This window comes from Perognathus longimembris, chromosome 6 (assembly GCF_023159225.1).
Source record: "Perognathus longimembris pacificus isolate PPM17 chromosome 6, ASM2315922v1, whole genome shotgun sequence".
NCBI classification, from domain to species: Eukaryota; Metazoa; Chordata; class Mammalia; order Rodentia; family Heteromyidae; genus Perognathus; species Perognathus longimembris.
In genome coordinates, this window is record NC_063166.1 from 76,870,571 (window position 1) to 76,886,390 (window position 15,820).

The 15,820-nt window shown below is 53.5% G+C and overlaps 1 protein-coding gene across 3 annotated transcripts; it reads left to right on the forward strand.

Moving 5' to 3' along the window:
• The first annotated feature begins 1,863 nt into the window (after window positions 1–1,863).
• Pcif1 (phosphorylated CTD interacting factor 1) lies at window positions 1,864–15,441 on the forward strand. Of its 3 annotated transcripts, none has more exons than XM_048349524.1 (17): window positions 1,864–1,977; window positions 5,572–5,743; window positions 6,947–7,089; window positions 7,185–7,309; window positions 8,553–8,690; window positions 8,888–9,018; window positions 9,131–9,285; window positions 10,004–10,151; window positions 10,235–10,318; window positions 10,508–10,607; window positions 12,209–12,443; window positions 13,068–13,240; window positions 13,373–13,459; window positions 13,542–13,726; window positions 14,480–14,573; window positions 14,665–14,840; window positions 14,945–15,441. In XM_048349524.1, the coding sequence occupies exons 3-17, from the start codon at window positions 6,966–6,968 to the stop codon at window positions 15,168–15,170; spliced, it is 2,181 nt and encodes a 726-aa protein (XP_048205481.1). In that variant the 5' UTR covers window positions 1,864–1,977; window positions 5,572–5,743; window positions 6,947–6,965; the 3' UTR covers window positions 15,171–15,441. The 3 variants fall into 3 exon arrangements, with proteins under 3 accessions (XP_048205481.1, XP_048205483.1, XP_048205482.1); XM_048349526.1 differs by having other exon boundaries at window positions 14,997–15,441; XM_048349525.1 differs by having other exon boundaries at window positions 12,281–12,443.
• The last annotated feature ends 379 nt before the right edge of the window (window positions 15,442–15,820 follow it).

Here is a 15,820-nt window from a genome sequence, read left to right on the forward strand (position 1 = left end):
AGGGGTGAGAGTGAAGACCAAGATAAGATGTATTATACTCAAACTGACAGGTTGAATTGAAACTCCTTTGTAAAGCTACTTTATTTTTTAAAATTGGGGGAGGGGGAGGAAAAGAAAAAAATGAAAACAGCTATCGCACATAACAAGGACTGCTTTTATGGCACTAAGGATTGAACTCACAGCCTCACACTTGCAAGAGGCAGTCCATGGTGAAGTCACACTTCTGACAGCTACATGGCTTTTACACTTCAGTGATACTGTCATTTGTCCAAACCAGGCAATTATTTTTGTCCGTGGTCGTGGGGCTTTAACTCAGGGCCCGGGGTGCTGTCCCTAAGCTCTGTTGCTCAAGGTTAGAACTTACCACTTTGAGCAACAATGCCACTTACCGGTTTTCTAGTGGTTACTTGGAGATAAGAATCTCACAGCTTTTCCTGCCCAGGCTGGCTTCCAACGGTGATCCTCAGATCTTAGCTTCGTGACTAGCTAGGATTACAGGTGTGAGCCACAGCTGCCCCACGGTGATTCTTGATAATTATGTCAGGACAAGCGTGAGAGACTGTTTTAGGTGCAGCATGACATTGGGTCCTCCGTGTAGGTCCCAGACATCTGGCTTTCTATATAGTCTCCCATCTGCCTGTACCTGCTGTGCTCCAAGAGCAAAGGTACCTCTGGAGGGCTCCAGAACCTGAGAGGATCACAGCTAATGCTATTTTCAAAATGCAGGGACTGTGCAGAGTACATTACCCGTACTGCTTCTGTTGACTCTTGCCAAACCTTTAGGAAGTAGATTTTACTTTAAGGGAAACTATGTTTATAAGAGATCAACTGCTTGAAGATCACACGTCTGGGGGGGGGGGGCGGTGATTCTGAAATTCTGAAACCGGACTGAGGAGACCCACAATACTCCATCTCTCCCAACTACACCCCCAAGCACAGGCAGTCGGCGTCTGGCTAGTGCCAGGCTAACAGCAGGTGGCAAGCGTGCCCTCTTCTCAAGCTACTCCTGCCATTGGCTCTTTAGGAGGCAAGCGGTGGGTGGTGCTACTAGTGTGTGTCCCCGGCTGGCACCTGCCAGCGCCCGGGCAGGGGGCGGGGCGGGAGGCGCCTAGCAACCGCCCGGGTCTCCCCGAGGCTTTCCACGGCGGCTTCCGCCAGGCTGGGGATCCAACCCGAGGTCTCGCTCAGCTTGGACAAGCGATCGGCAACGAACTCTTAATTAAATAAATAGGCGGGTGTGGGAAATCCAACTCCAACGCACCGTTAAAAATGCCCCACCAAGCCAAAGGCCACCCTCATTATACGCACATTTCCAGCCCTTGGGCAGCAGTTTGGTTTCTGAAAGAGCACTGGCGGGAGCACTCTTCCAGAAGGTTCCACCTGTATGTCCCCTGGATATGGGGGCGAGGCCGCGAACCTTCTGGCACCCTGATGGGGACAGAGGCCCGGGAGAGGCCCAGGGCCCGTCCGGAAGCTAGGACCCAGGTAGCCACCACGTCCGGAGGTCGTGTCACCGGGGTTCCGCCCCACGCTGCACACCAGCCCGGAAAGCCCCCGGGGAGCCCGACCAGGTTCCCCCGGCCCCCGCAGGTGAGTCCGCGGGGGAGACTGCGGCGGGGAGCGTGCTCGTGAACGCGCCGCTTCCCCAGTGCACACCGCCCCCTCCCCCCGCTCCCCGGGACCACAAGGCCGTCTCCCTCTCCGCAGAGCTACACGGGACGGCGGCGAAGGGCCGGAGCAAGGGGAGGGGGCCGAACGCCGGCCAGGCCCCGGCCGCCAGCCGGCTCTGCCACACTCAAGATGGCGGCGCGGCCGCGGCCAGGTCCCTCAGAGGCGGTACCGGCGCATGCGCAGCGCGGAGTCCCGGCCCGGGACACAAGATGGCGGCAGCGGCGCTGGGGAGGGCGAGGCGGAGGCGGCAAAACAGGCGGTCGAGCAGAACGTGTAGCCGAATCCCCTCGAGTCCGCTTCGGGCAGGTAAGAGCCCCAGGAAGCCACGGTCTCGCCGCGAGCCGCGCCACGGTCCGGGGATCCGAAGCCGAGTGATGGAGGCCCCCTCCGGCGCTCTCCGCTCGGGGCTGCCGCTCGCTCGGTCTCTTTTGCCGCCGCCATCTTAGACCCGCGGGTGGGCAGCCAGGCCGCTGGCTCGGGTGAGGGATGTGGGCCTGGAGGGCGCGGGCGGAGCAGCCTCCAGGGTCCCTCCGCTGCTGCCGCCGCTGCCACCGCCTTTGTGTCGGGCTCCGACTCTGAGTCGCCTCAGCCCGGGGGCGGGAGCGCGCGGCGGGGCGGGGGGCGGAGCCCGGGTGATGGGCCGGCGCGCGCGCGCCAAACAGCCCGCCCCCGCCGGGGCCGAGGGGGGGGGTGGGGATGAGGTGGGGGGGCGGAGGTACGCGCGCCGTGGGGCGCCCGGGCGTCCGGCCGCGCTCGCTCCCGCCTCCGCGCCTGCGCACTCGCAAGCCCTGTGACTCCGCCCCGCTGGCCCGGTGCGTTCTGATTGGCACACCACCGAGATGCTCCCGCCCCGTTTTACTCCAATCCCGGAATCGAGCTCCTTTGCCTTCTGGTAGGTTCCTCCAGTTGCGCAGATGCAGTTATTTGTCCTTAAGAGTCGCTGAGCAGCGTCGACGGCGGTAGGCGTGGGGTCGGGAAGCCGCAGGCTCAATAAAAGCTTTGTCCTGAGAAGAGCCGCTGTCTCGTGTTGAGTGTGGAGGAGGCCGGGTTCCGTGCACACCGGCGGTGGGGTTCTGGCTTGCCAGCCGGCGAGCGGCGTTCGGAACGGCCCGGACCGGTGGTCGGTCGGTCGGACGCCGCGGGTCTCCGGGCTGCGCGCCTGTCACCCCGAAGTCTTGTAGCCATGTTACAAGTTGGATTTATTTATTTATTTTTGAGAGGTTTGAGCCCCAGCACCCCACGCGCAGCCGGGCGGTCGCGGTACCGTCGAGCGACGCCGCCCTCAGCTCCTAACGAGTTTCAAGTGGGGATGTTTTACATGGCGTGGCGGGAACGTTGACTCGTCTTTCGGCCCTACTTGGGGTGCCGGTGAAGGTCTCCCTGGTCCTGACTCTTAAGATGTGAAGGGTTGGGGGGGGCGGGGCTGGTATTACTATTTTTTATTTTATTTTTTGCTGGTCCTGGGACTTGAACTCAGTCCCTGGGTGTTGTCCCTGACCCACTCAGTGCTCCAGGCCACAGCGCCAGCCACGTCTGGCCTTTTCTGAGTAGTTTAGTGGACATGGAGCCTCAGGGACGTTTACACCCAGGCCGGCTGGCCTCAAACGGTGTTGGGATCTCAGCCTCAGCTGCTAGGGTTACAGGTGTGAGCCCCCAGCGCCTGGCTGCTGAGGTGATTATTATTATTATTACTGGTGCTTGGTGTACCAAGGTCTCATATCAGCCTTGTGCTTTCTCATTTTTGGCACTTGTTTTGGCGGGGGGTGGGGGGGTAAGGTGGTGCTGATCAGCACACTGTCCCTTAGCTTTTTTTTTTTTTTGCTCAAGGCTGGTGCTCCACTTCTGGCTTTTCGGCAGTTTGTTGGAGATAAGATTCTCATGGCTTTCCTGCCAGAGATGGCTTTGAACCAGCATCCTCAGATCTCAGGTTCCTGAGTAGTAAGGGTGTGAGCCACTGGCATCTGGCCTGGGTTGTGTGTGTGTGTATGCATGTGCACACACACGTGTGCGCACCAGTCCTAGGGGCTTGAATTCAGGGCATGAGCACTTGTTCCTGAGCTGCTTTTGCTCAAGGCTTCCACTCTGCCACTAGAGCCACAGCTCCCCTTCTGGCTTTTTAAAATTTTATTTTATTTTTTGTAATTAGAGATAATCTCGGGGCTGGGGATATGGCCTAGTGGCAAGAGTGCTTGCCCCATATACATGAGGCCCTGGGTTCGATTCCCCAGCACCACATAAACAGAAAAAGCCAGAAGTGGCGCTGTGGCTCAAGTGGCAGAGTGCTAGCCTTGAGCAAAAAGAAGCCAGGGACAGTGCTCAGGCCCTGAGTCCAAGCCCCAGGACTGGCAAAAAAATAAAACAAAACAAAACAAAGATAATCTCATGGATGGCTTCAAACTGGGATCCTCAGATCTCAGACTCCTGAATAGCTATGATCACAGGCATGAGCCACCAGTACCTGCCTTTTTTTTTTAAGTTCCTAGATGATTCTGATACAGATTGGGTTTGGGAGTGATTTTTCCCTCACATTAACCTATACTGTTTGTTGTGGTCTACAAAGTGCATATATCTGGTGCAGTATTTATAGAATATTTTTTGGGAGAAACATTGTTAAATAAAGATGAACTAGTTGCATTCCATAACACGTTTGCATGGTTTCTTTTTCCTTAAGACATTATTCAAACTGTGTCTTTCCCTAAGGATCACACTTTGAAGCTAGCCTAGGCAGGAAAGGCTTTGAAATTCTAATCTTCAATTAACCACCAAAAAGCTTAAAGTGGAGCTGTGACTCAGTGGTAGAGTGCCAGCCTTGAGTGAAAAAGCTAAAAGACAATGCCCAGGCTCTGACCCTGAGTTCAAGCACTACTACTGGCAAAAAAAAAAAGGGTGCACTTCATTTGTGTGGGTGGTTTGGGATGGTGCCCAGATCTACATTGCCTATACTTGTTCATGTTTTTTGGGTGTCTTTCCTGGGGCTTGGACTTAGGGCTGGGGTGCTGTCCCTGAGATTTCTTGCCCAAGTCTAGCACTCTACCACTTAACTACAGCTCCAATTATGGCTTTCTTTTGGGGGGGTAGTTAATTGGAGATAGGAATCTCATGCACTTTTTTTTTTTGCCTGGGCTGGTTTGAAACTGCACACTCCTGAGTAGCTAGGATTATAGGTGTGAGCCACCAGCGCCCGACTGTTACTGTTACTTTTCTTTGGCCTAAGAGTACTTTGGTTGGCAGAGCTGATTACACAGTTTGTGGAGCCTACTATTCAAAACAGAAACATATGCCATAGCCATGCCCTGTAGTCATGGGAGGACTGTTTGAGGTCAGTAGTTGGGCACTAGCCTGGGCAATACAGTGAAACAAACAAAAACCAGATACTGGTCGCTCATACCTGTAAGCCTAGCTACTCCGGAGGCTGAGATCTGAGTATCATAGTTTGAAGTCAGCTGGGGCAAGAAGTCCTTGAGACTCATATCTCCAATTAACCACCAAAAATCTGAAAGTGGAGCTGTAGCTCAAGTGGTAGAACGCCATTCTTGAGCTAAAGGCTCAGGCTTAGCATTCAGGCTCTGAGGTAAAGTTCCAGGATTGGCACACGAACACATTCATACCAATTTTGACCTGGGTGTGTAATGTGATGATAGAAGGCTTGCCTGTCATGCTCCAGGCCTTGGCTTTGATCCACGACAGAAGAAAAATTTCAAGTTGGTGATGGTAGAGCCTGGTCCTCCTGATGAAATCAATCTCAGGGCCTCCTCAAACATGGGCCCCTTCGGACTATGAGAGTCCACAGTTCTCAAAAGCAAACCTGTTGGATCAGGGCTGCTGTGTCCTTCCCTTCTTGCTATTGTCCCTGCCAGGCAGCACTTGTGGGTCAGTGATTGTTTTTTGTTTGTTCTCCAGCTGCTGATGCCAGGAGTCCCCAGGGCTCCTGTCCACTTCACTGCTGACTTGCCCACCCACCTGTGCCGAGCTTCCTGCAGGCCTCCCCACTTCTTCTGTGGGATCCTGTGACGTGAGGTCAGCCCGGCTGGAGAAGAAAACCCTCTCATGCTAGCATTGCAGACCCCAGAGGGTGAGAAAGGGGGGTACTCAAGCAACAGTTCCAAGCCTTTTTGTTATCAAGGTCCTCTTGTGTTTTATCCATGTCCTGTTGCCCTTGTGTTTGTATCTTCCATATTGTATCATAAGTATAATCATTCACTTTTCCCTTTCCAAATTAACAAAAAAGTCTATGAATGTACAATAAAATCAGTGTCCCCATGTTTCTTATGTCAACAGCCAATAGAGGCTCCTCTTAGCATAAGCCAATAAGTGTGGCCAAAATGAGTTGGTAAAAATTCAGCATGTTAAAGATAATGTCTAAATCTGCCTTTGTGGTTTTATTTTGGGGGTTGATTTCTTTTTTTGGGTGTGGGTGTTCTGACATACTGATCTCACTTGGCCCCCTGGGGTTTTAATAGCCCCAGGCTGGAACTACTTTGGCCCCTGAGGCTTTCCTTGGCTTGGTGTAGTTTGGATGGGGAATTGGGGATAATTCAAAGCTAAGGAAGCTGGCATCTTTGCTGGTAGTAAGTAAAATCAGTGTTTACCTGGGGATTCTGAAGGATCCAAATTAGTCCTTAAATGCACAAGTTCCAATTTTGTTTTATGCTGGTCTCAGGTTCCTGTAGAAACAGATTACTTCCTGTCCTAGCGTGTAGAATGAAGTTACTAGTTAGATGCTAAGCCCCTTTCCCATCCTTCCTTGCTCCATTGAGATTTTACTGATTGGTAGCAGTAAAATACTATCCTCCCCCCCTCCCTCCTCAGGAGGAGGTATTAGTCTTTTTTGTAAGAGTAGATTCTCAAGAGCAGACCCGGTTCTGTCTTGTTTGCAACTCTAGGTGCTTTGTAAATGTTTTCGGAATTACTAGAGCTCCCACTGGTCCAGGTAGCAAGCTGAGAGGTGCATTGGACCAAGCGCCTATTCCTAATGAAAGAACCCCAGATGCTAGACCAACCATGATGGTGTTCATTGGCATCGAGAGGCACAGGCCAGAAGCACAGTCAAGGAAGGCTTCGTGGAGGATGGCAGAGAGCTGGAGGAAGAATACTTTAAGCAGAAGGAGCAGCAGGAGAGCACTAAACTTAGATGCCAGGGTGCCTTGTGTGGTGTCCACTGGCCCCCCAGGGCAGGGCTGGGTTGGATTTCTCCTTGTTGGTGGGTGGTCGCCGGGCCCCTCAATTGTAACTGTCTGGTAGGGAGGAGCTGACTATTTGGTCCTCTGTGTGGCAGGTCCTGTGTGGGTGCTGAGATGGCCAATGAGAATCATGGTAGCCCCCGGGAGGAAGCTTCCCTGCTGAGTCACTCCCCAGGCACCTCCAATCAGAGCCAGCCCTGTTCTCCAAAGCCAGTGCGTCTGGTACAGGATCTCCCAGGTACTGCTGGGGAGTCAAGGTGGGACAAGCGAGGGAGGAAGGTGGCCCCAAGAGCAGCCCCAACTCTGGCCTGGTTCCTTCCATGCCTGTTTCAGAGGAGCTGGTGCACGCAGGTTGGGAGAAGTGCTGGAGCCGGAGAGAGAACCGTCCCTACTACTTCAACCGATTCACCAACCAGTCCCTGTGGGAGATGCCAGTGCTGGGCCAGCACGATGTGATTGTGAGTGCCTGCCTGGGGTAGTGGGCCCCGAGCAGCCTCTGGCATGAGAGCCTTCCTCAAGTGGACCTCATTAGCTTTGTGCCTAGCCCTATGCTAACATCTGGATAAAATGTCCTGGCTGGGCACTGTGGCTCAAGCCTATAATCCTAGCTACTCAGGCTGAGACTGGAGGATTGTGGTTCAAAGCCAGCCCAGGCAGGAAAGTCCATGAGACTCTTATCTCTAGTTAACCACCACAAAACTGGAAGTGGCGCTGTGGTTTAAAGTGGTAGAGCACTGGCCTTTAGGAGCTCAGGGATAGCGCCCAGGCCAAATTTAAGTTCCACAACTGACAATAAATAAAAAAAAAAGTCCTGCAAGACACAATCTCATGGAACCTACCTACACTCAAATGGGAGACTGACAGCTGATTCTAACAGTATAGCATAGTGAACTTCTGCTCTTTTGGCCCTGTGCAAAGAAAGGAGAAAGGCGTGGAAATAGTCATGCTTCCTTGCCCTTGGGCATGTTCAAGCTCTGCTAGCAGGATTATAGTGGTAGACTTGTGTGGTATAGGAGCACACTGGTGACCTTACCTGGTCTGGGGAAAAACATGGGGACAGGAAGTGATTCCAAGGTGAGATTAGCTAGGAGACTGGTAAAGAGAGTGGTCTAGGCACTGGAATGCGTCTGTGAAGGGAAGTGCAGGCATGGGCTGTCCAGTGGGAGCAGAGGCTTTGGGTTCTCTTGGCTACGGCAGGCAGGCAGCAGGCGGCATCCTGAGGTGCAGGTGAAGACCAGAGGTTCAGAGGGGAAATGACCCATGTTTCACAACTAGCATCAGGCAGAGCAAGATTGCACCTTGATGTGACCAGAAACATACCCCCTTGTCATGTGACCAAAGAAGGTTCATCCTCAGAGCCTTTCTTTTTTGAAAACAAGCAGTTCTTGAGTTTTCTTTTTACTGCTTTCGTTATTTTCTGAAGAAAAATAAATTAGGGCACTGAGCGTTGATCTTGTACAAGTCACTCACCACTCACTTCCTGTTATCTTTTCATTGGTGAGGTAATTAGCATGGCCATTTGAAGATGAGGAAATGAAGAAGTAGCTCACTGGAGCCCACAAAGTTGCAAGTAGCAGGCAGTGGCAAAACCATGTCCCCCCCCCTGCAGTCTAAGAGCAGAACATGAGGGCAGAATTCCAAGGTACTGGGGTTCCCAAGCTGCTGGCCTTGGCTGCAACTCTGCTATTCTCCCTCCCCCAGTCGGACCCTTTGGGGTTGAATGCAACCCCACTGCCCCAAGACTCAAGCCTGGTGGAAACCCCTCCAGTCGAGAACAAGTCCAGAAAGCGGCAGCTCTCGGAAGAGCAGCCGAGTGGCAATGGTGTGAAGAAGCCCAAGGTGAGTATGTGGGGTCTCAAGATGTCGCTGGTAGGCAGCCTCCTCAGACAGGCAGCCAGCAAGCTCCTGCAAAGGCATGGGCATTAGCAGGCTAGTCAGGAGGGGGCCCTGGGCTCCGGCTCACCAGGGCTCAGGGTGCAGTGCTAGAGCCTGGTTGCTAAGTCTTTTGACCCGATGCTCTGGTTCTTCTGCTCCAGATTGAAATCCCTGTGACGCCCACAGGCCAGTCGGTGCCCAGCTCACCCAGCATCCCAGGAACCCCAACACTCAAGATTTGGGGTGCATCTTCTGAAGATAAGCAGCAGGCAGCGCTTCTCCGGCCCACTGAGTGAGTCTCTGTGGATTGTCTTGCAAGCACCATTGCTGGTGGCCAGCCTGCCTGGGACTGTGGGGTGTGGTGGCCAGGCAAGGCCATCTTCCTCACTCCTGTCTGTCTCAAGGGTGTACTGGGACCTGGATATCCAGACCAATGCTGTCATCAAACACCGGGGGCCTTCAGAGATCCTGCCTCCGCATCCCGAAGTGGAGCTGCTTCGCTCCCAGCTCATCTTGAAGCTCCGGCAGCACTACCGGGAGCTGTGCCAGCAGCGGGAAGGTAACTGCTCCCCGGGCTGCAGTCTTCCCTCCTCCACCCCAGATTTCCACCCACCTTTAGCAAGAGCTAGGGCTGTAACATGGGGGTTCAGGGACAATAAAGGGGGGAGTCTGCTGCCTCTATGATCCCAGGCCCATTACTCAAATCTCTGTGCTGTGGTTTGTTCATCTGTCAAACGAGGACAGTACCTATTCTTACATAAAGGGTGGCTGGAATTTACTATGTTAGGTAATGTCAACACTTCACATATCGGTAAAAGAGAATTAAAAGAATACCTGTACTGCATAGGTACATAAATTTTCAGTAAACTGCAGCTTTTAATTTTTATAGAAGCTTGACTTTGCTGAAATATAGGCTTTTCCCTCCCCTTCTTATCCTATTAGCACTAGCACTGTAAAACTTAAGTAATTCAGGCCAGGTATGGTGACCCACACTTGTAATCTTGGCACTCAAGAGGCTGAGTAAGGAGCATTGTGAGTTTGAGGCCGGTCCTGGTCTACATGAGGGGACCCTGACCTAAGAAATGAGCAGCAGCCACAGAAACAGAAGCTCTTATTCATGACTGTCAGAATGTAGTTTGGGAAGTGCCTCCTAGAGGTACTAGGGACCATCTCTTGTTGACAGCCCAACACTGTGCCTCCTGTGTGCCAGGCTGGAGGAGCCTGTTAGAGGCCAATGGCTCTAGATCCAGATCCTCAGCAATGCTCCTATCCTGCAGGAATTGAGCCTCCCCGGGAATCTTTCAACCGCTGGATGCTGGAACGCAAGGTGGTAGACAAAGGATCTGATCCCCTGTTGCCAAGCAACTGTGAACCAGTCGTGTCGCCTTCCATGTTTCGTGAAATCATGAATGACATTCCCATCAGGTACAGTTCCTCAGCTGGGCCACTTGGCTTCTATGCCCAGTCACGTGTAGATGGGCTCTAACTCTGCCCATGTTTGAACCCAGGTTATCTCGAATCAAGTTCCGGGAGGAAGCCAAGCGCCTACTCTTCAAATACGCAGAGGCTGCCAGGCGGCTTATCGAGTCCAGGTTTGGCTCTCTGCCCCACAGGAAGCAGGACTGTGATTGAGGGAAAGGTCTTAAGGCACTTGGCCTGTGCGCACCTCAGAACAAGGGCCTGGGGCCAGTGCTTCAGTGCAAGTCAAGCGGGTTGGGGAGACAAGGTGGTAGAGCTGATAGCCAAATGGCTGAGCCCTTTTTTCTGCCCTTGCCATGCAGGAGTGCATCCCCTGACAGCAGGAAGGTAGTCAAGTGGAATGTGGAAGATACCTTCAGCTGGCTGCGAAAGGACCATTCGGCCTCCAAGGAGGACTACATGGTGAGTGGGCCCTGGGGAGGGCAGTTAAAAGGCTCTGTGGCCAGGCTCCTGTGGTTCACACCTGTAATCCAGCTACTCAGGAAGCTGAGACCTGAGGATTGCAGTTTTTAAAAGCCAGCCAGGCAGGAAAGTCCCTGAGATTCTTATCTCCAATTAACCACTAAAAAACCAGAAGCAGAGCTGTGGCTCAAGTGGTAGAGTGCTAGCTAGCCTTGAGCAAAAAAACTCAGGGAAGCCAGGTACTGGTGGCTCACACCCGTAATTCTAGCTACTCAGGAGGGGGAGAGGATCAAGGTTTGAAGCCAGCCTGGGCAGAAAACTCCCCGTGAGACTCTTATTTCCAATTAGCCACTGAAAAACAAAGTGGAGCTGTGGCTCAAGTAGTATAGCACCAACCTTGAGCAAAAGCTCAGGGACAATGCCCAGGCCCTGAGTTCAAGCCCCACAACTGGGACACGCACATGCCACTTTCTCCAGGAAACCTTCCTTACCTGTGGGTATAGATGGGCTTCCACAGCAAACCTTCTTTCTCAGTCCCCAGACTCATGACTGGAGATGTTCATCCAGGTTCCTGGCTCTTTCCCAAAGAACATTTCTGTTAACATCTACTGCAATCTTAAGCTCGGCCACGTACAAAGAGCTCCCTTTTCAGCATCTCCCCTGAGAAGACTTTTGGAAATAAGAGTGACACACCTTCCCTCCCCTCCCCCCATATTTGTCTGTGTTACAATTAAATGCCATCACTCTATTCACTTCCCTTTTCTTTCTTTTTTGGCCAGTCCTGGGCCTTGGACTCAGGGCCTGAGCACTGTCCCTGGCTTCTTCCTGCTCAAGGCTAGCACTCTGCCACGTGAGCCACAGCGCCGCTTCTGGCCGTTTTTTCTGTATATGTGGTGCTGGGGAATCGAACCTAGGGCCTCGTGTATCCGAGGCAGGCACTCTTGCCACTAGGCTATATCCCCAGCCCCCACTTCCCTTTTCTTAAAGTGTCCAGAACAATTCTGGGTTTTGTTTGGCCAGAACCTATCACTTCTTAAAGTACACTCCCAGCACCAGCAATGGGCTTTCTTTTCAGGGCTGTTTTCCACAAGAGACAAAGTTTATCACTTCATGATAGTAACTGTGTACTTGACACGTAGAGAGTGCCAAAGGTAGGTGTGTTTGCTAGCCAGAGTGACTCATCTTCACTCTTCAGTTTCACAGCTGTGATTCAGCAAAATCACAAAATACCTACAGTGACCCTTGCAAGTAGCTAAAAGCTGTTTTTAAATCTGCACTGAGCTCCCTGTGTTGGCGTCGGCTCTCTGGTGGACTGCAAATGTAAGGCACAACACTGCTGGTGTGTGTTTCTTTGTTAGTTAGCATAGGCTGCAGTTCTCTGTAACCCCAGCAAACACTGCTGGCATTTATTGGACACTCCTGCCAGAGGCAGGGTGAATCCTGAAGGGGTGCGATCACATTTACCACTCAGACTGTGCTCTTTGATATTTCAAGTTCCATTGGCAGTTGAGAAAGACTCAGAGGAGTCAAGCAATCTGTCAGAATGACAGCTAGTAAGCAGCAGGGCCAATTTCAAAACCAGGACTGCTGGAATCAAACAGCCCTGCAGTTGCCTGCCACCCCGGCTGAGACCCTTGGCTTCCACAAGTATCCTGACCTGGAGTCTTCTCCAGGACCGCCTGGAGCACCTGCGGAGGCAGTGCGGCCCCCACGTCTCAGCCGCAGCCAAGGACTCTGTGGAAGGAATCTGCAGCAAGATCTACCACATCTCCCTGGAGTATGTCAAACGGATCCGAGAGAAGCACCTCGCCATCCTCAAGGAAAACAATATTCCAGGTAGGGTCAATGACAGCAACTCTGTGGCCCAGACCCTGCTTGAGGGAGTGAGGTTGAGCCTTAAGGCCATGACCGAGTTCGGGGAGCCCTTTTTCTCCCATGTTTGGGTCAAAACCTGCCATGTTCTCTGGCTAGATAGTGTCAGTATTCTTCTGGTAGACAGAGAGCCGAAGTCAGTGGAGAAAGACATGCCAGGAAGTAGTTGGGGAACTTGGCTTCTATCCATTCTCTGTACACGCCTCACTTTCCCCAGACTGAAGTGCAATACCTGACTAGAGGACTGGGTATCCATAGCTATCTCAGATAGACCACTTGCCCCTCGAAGGAAACACAGTTCTCATACTTCTGCCCAGCACTGAGGTCCAAGGGCTGGAGCCTGCTTGCCTTCCAGGCCCAAGGCAAGGAAAACAGGGTCTGCTTCAGTGCCAAGCATGTTGACACAGGCCACCAGTTTCTGCCAATTGCCGGGTGCTTTTGTTTTGAATGACTTCTTAGTTCCTTCCTTACTGAACTTGACTGAGCTGTGGATTGAGGCTTTCCTTGCTCCACTAAGTGCACCTGGCATACAGTAGGTGATGAGTTCATGCAGGGCGGGGCAGCCCTCACTGTTCTCCCTGTCCACAGAGGAGGTGGAGGCCTCTGAGATGGAGCCCCGCCTGGTGTACTGCTACCCGGTGCGGCTGGCTGTGTCTGCGCCCCCCATGCCCAGCGTGGAGATGCACATGGAAAATAATGTGGTCTGCATCCGGTATAAGGGAGAAATGGTCAAGGTCAGCCGCAACTACTTCAGCAAGCTGGTAAGAGCTTGGTGGGGGAGGCCCTAGCTGCAGGCTGACTTGGGGCTTGGGGTCTTTCTTGACTCACAGACCTCAGCAGGTGACCCATGATGAGGATGTGGGCCACTGCTGAAGCCATTTTCTGTCCCACAGTGGCTCCTTTACCGCTACAGCTGTATCGATGACTCTGCCTCGGAGCGGTTCTTACCCCGGGTCTGGTGTCTTCTCCGGCGGTACCAGGTACAAGCCTGGGGCAGCGGGGAAGGGCTCCCTCAGAGGGAGCAGGGGGACTGGGCCTGACTCTTGCCTGGCTACTCTGCAGATGATGTTTGGAGTGGGCCTCTACGAGGGGACTGGCCTGCAGGGATCCCTTCCAGTGCACGTCTTTGAGGCTCTCCACCGACTCTTTGGCGTCAGCTTTGAATGCTTTGCCTCACCTCTCAACTGCTACTTCCGCCAGTACTGTTCTGCCTTCCCTGACACAGATGGCTACTTTGGTTCCCGAGGGTGAGAGTCCCTTCTGCCCATGCCCGGGAAGTGGGCCTCCGGAGCAAGGGTCCCACCTCAGCCAGCTGCTCCCTAAGGCAGTCTTAGGGGGAGCTCTGGACACGCTGCTTCACTTCTGGGAGCCTCAGCTTTTCATACCCTGTGGGCAGACATGTAATACCTAACCTGGCCTGCAGGCTTCTCAGTGCATTAACTCAGGTTTGGAACAGGACCAGTCTGGTTCCAGACCTTGAGAAATGGTAAGGCAGACCTCATAGCCAGTGCGGGGGTTAGGGGGGCGGGACGAGCCAGATGAAGAGGTCAGCTCTTTAAGAAGTGGCCAGGCCCGGGCTGGGGATATGGCCTAGTGGCAAGAGTGCTTGCCTCGTATACATGAAGCCCTGGGTTCAATTCCTTCGTACCACATATATAGAAAACGGCCAGAAGTGGCACTGTGGGTCAAGTGGCAGAGTGCTAGCCTTGAGCAAAAATAAGCCAAGGACAGTGCTTAGGCCCTGAGTCCAAGCCCAGGACTGGCAAGAGAGAGAGAGAGAGAGAGAGAGAGAGAGAGAGAGAAGAAATGGCCAGGCCCAATGCTCAGCCAGGGAAGCCCTGAGTGTGGCTCGTGTTGGGGTACCTTACAACCCCAGCACCTCTGTAGGCACCAACCCTGCACCCAAGCTTCTATCCTCGTCCATACAATGAGTATGTTGGTCTCTGCCTGACCATCCCTTCAGTATGCCTGTCTAGGGACTTAACGTATTCTATCTCTAGCCCCTGTCTGGACTTCGCCCCACTGAGTGGTTCCTTTGAGGCCAACCCTCCGTTCTGTGAGGAGCTCATGGATGCAATGGTCTCTCACTTTGAGGTGGGTGTGTTGCTACCAGAGGGGAGGCAGGCAGAACTGCCAGACCCCTGAGGGCAGCTCCTGACCTCCCCACTGGTGCTTCTTCCCATAGAAACTGCTAGATAGCTCACCTGAGCCCCTGTCCTTCATCGTGTTCATCCCCGAGTGGCGGGAACCCCCCACACCAGTGCTCACCCGCATGGAGCAGAGCCGCTTCAAACGCCACCAGCTGGTCCTGCCTGCCTTTGAGCACGAATACCGCAGTGGCTCCCAGCACATCTGCAAGAAGTGGGTGCCCCAGAGGCAGGGGAGGGGAGGGCAGGGCTGGACTGGCCAGGCCAGATGACCAGGCCAGGCCAAGCCCTACCCTGAGCCGCTACCTTTGCCCACAGGGAGGAAATGCACTACAAGGCCGTCCACAACACAGCCGTGCTCTTCCTACAGAATGAACCTGGCTTTACCAAGTGGGGACCGACACCTGAGCGGTTACAGGAGCTGACCACTGCCTACCGGCAGTCAGCCCGAAGCCATGGCTCCAGTTCTTCCTCATCTTCAGAGGCCAAGGACCGGGACTCAGGCCGAGAGCAGGGCCCTAGCCGCGAGCCTCACCCCACTTAACACAACCTGCGGGGAGGAGGAGCCCCACGGGTGCTGTTTGAATGGCTGGGACTCCAGGGCCCTCTCCTGGGGTGGCAGCAGGACTTGGACTGCCAATGACATAGGAATATTATGGCTCTGCTAGGGCTCCCCCTCCCTGCCTCTGCCTCCTCTCTCCACCTCGGACTGGTCTCCAAGTCCCCATTGTAAATAGGCCCATGTCTTCCCAACCCCACACTGACCCTGTTGCTGCCTTGTTTCATTTGTAAAAGGAAATACAGAACCCCACCAACAATGTGTGAGGGTCATGAGAGCAGAGGGCTGCCTAGAGCTCGCTCTGGGATCATTTTCCATATCCAGGCTCCCCTTCTCATGTGCCCTCGGTCTCCATACTCCATCCTGAGTGCTGATGCAGCCAGGTGCCTGGAGCCTCTGCTGTGCGCAGCAGGTTAGAGGAGTCCAAGGCCTACATCATCTTGCTCTAAACTCCCAAAGCTACCTGCTGGGGTACTTAGAAGACTCAATGGCCTTGGAGCCATGCTAGTGAGCTCAGGAGAAAATAGTCTCAGCACCACCACAGATCTGCCATTGGAGCCCAGAGGAAGAAACAAACAGGGTCTGCAGGCTCTGGGAGGGCTTCCTCAGCTCAAACCTCTCCTGGGATCAGGCTC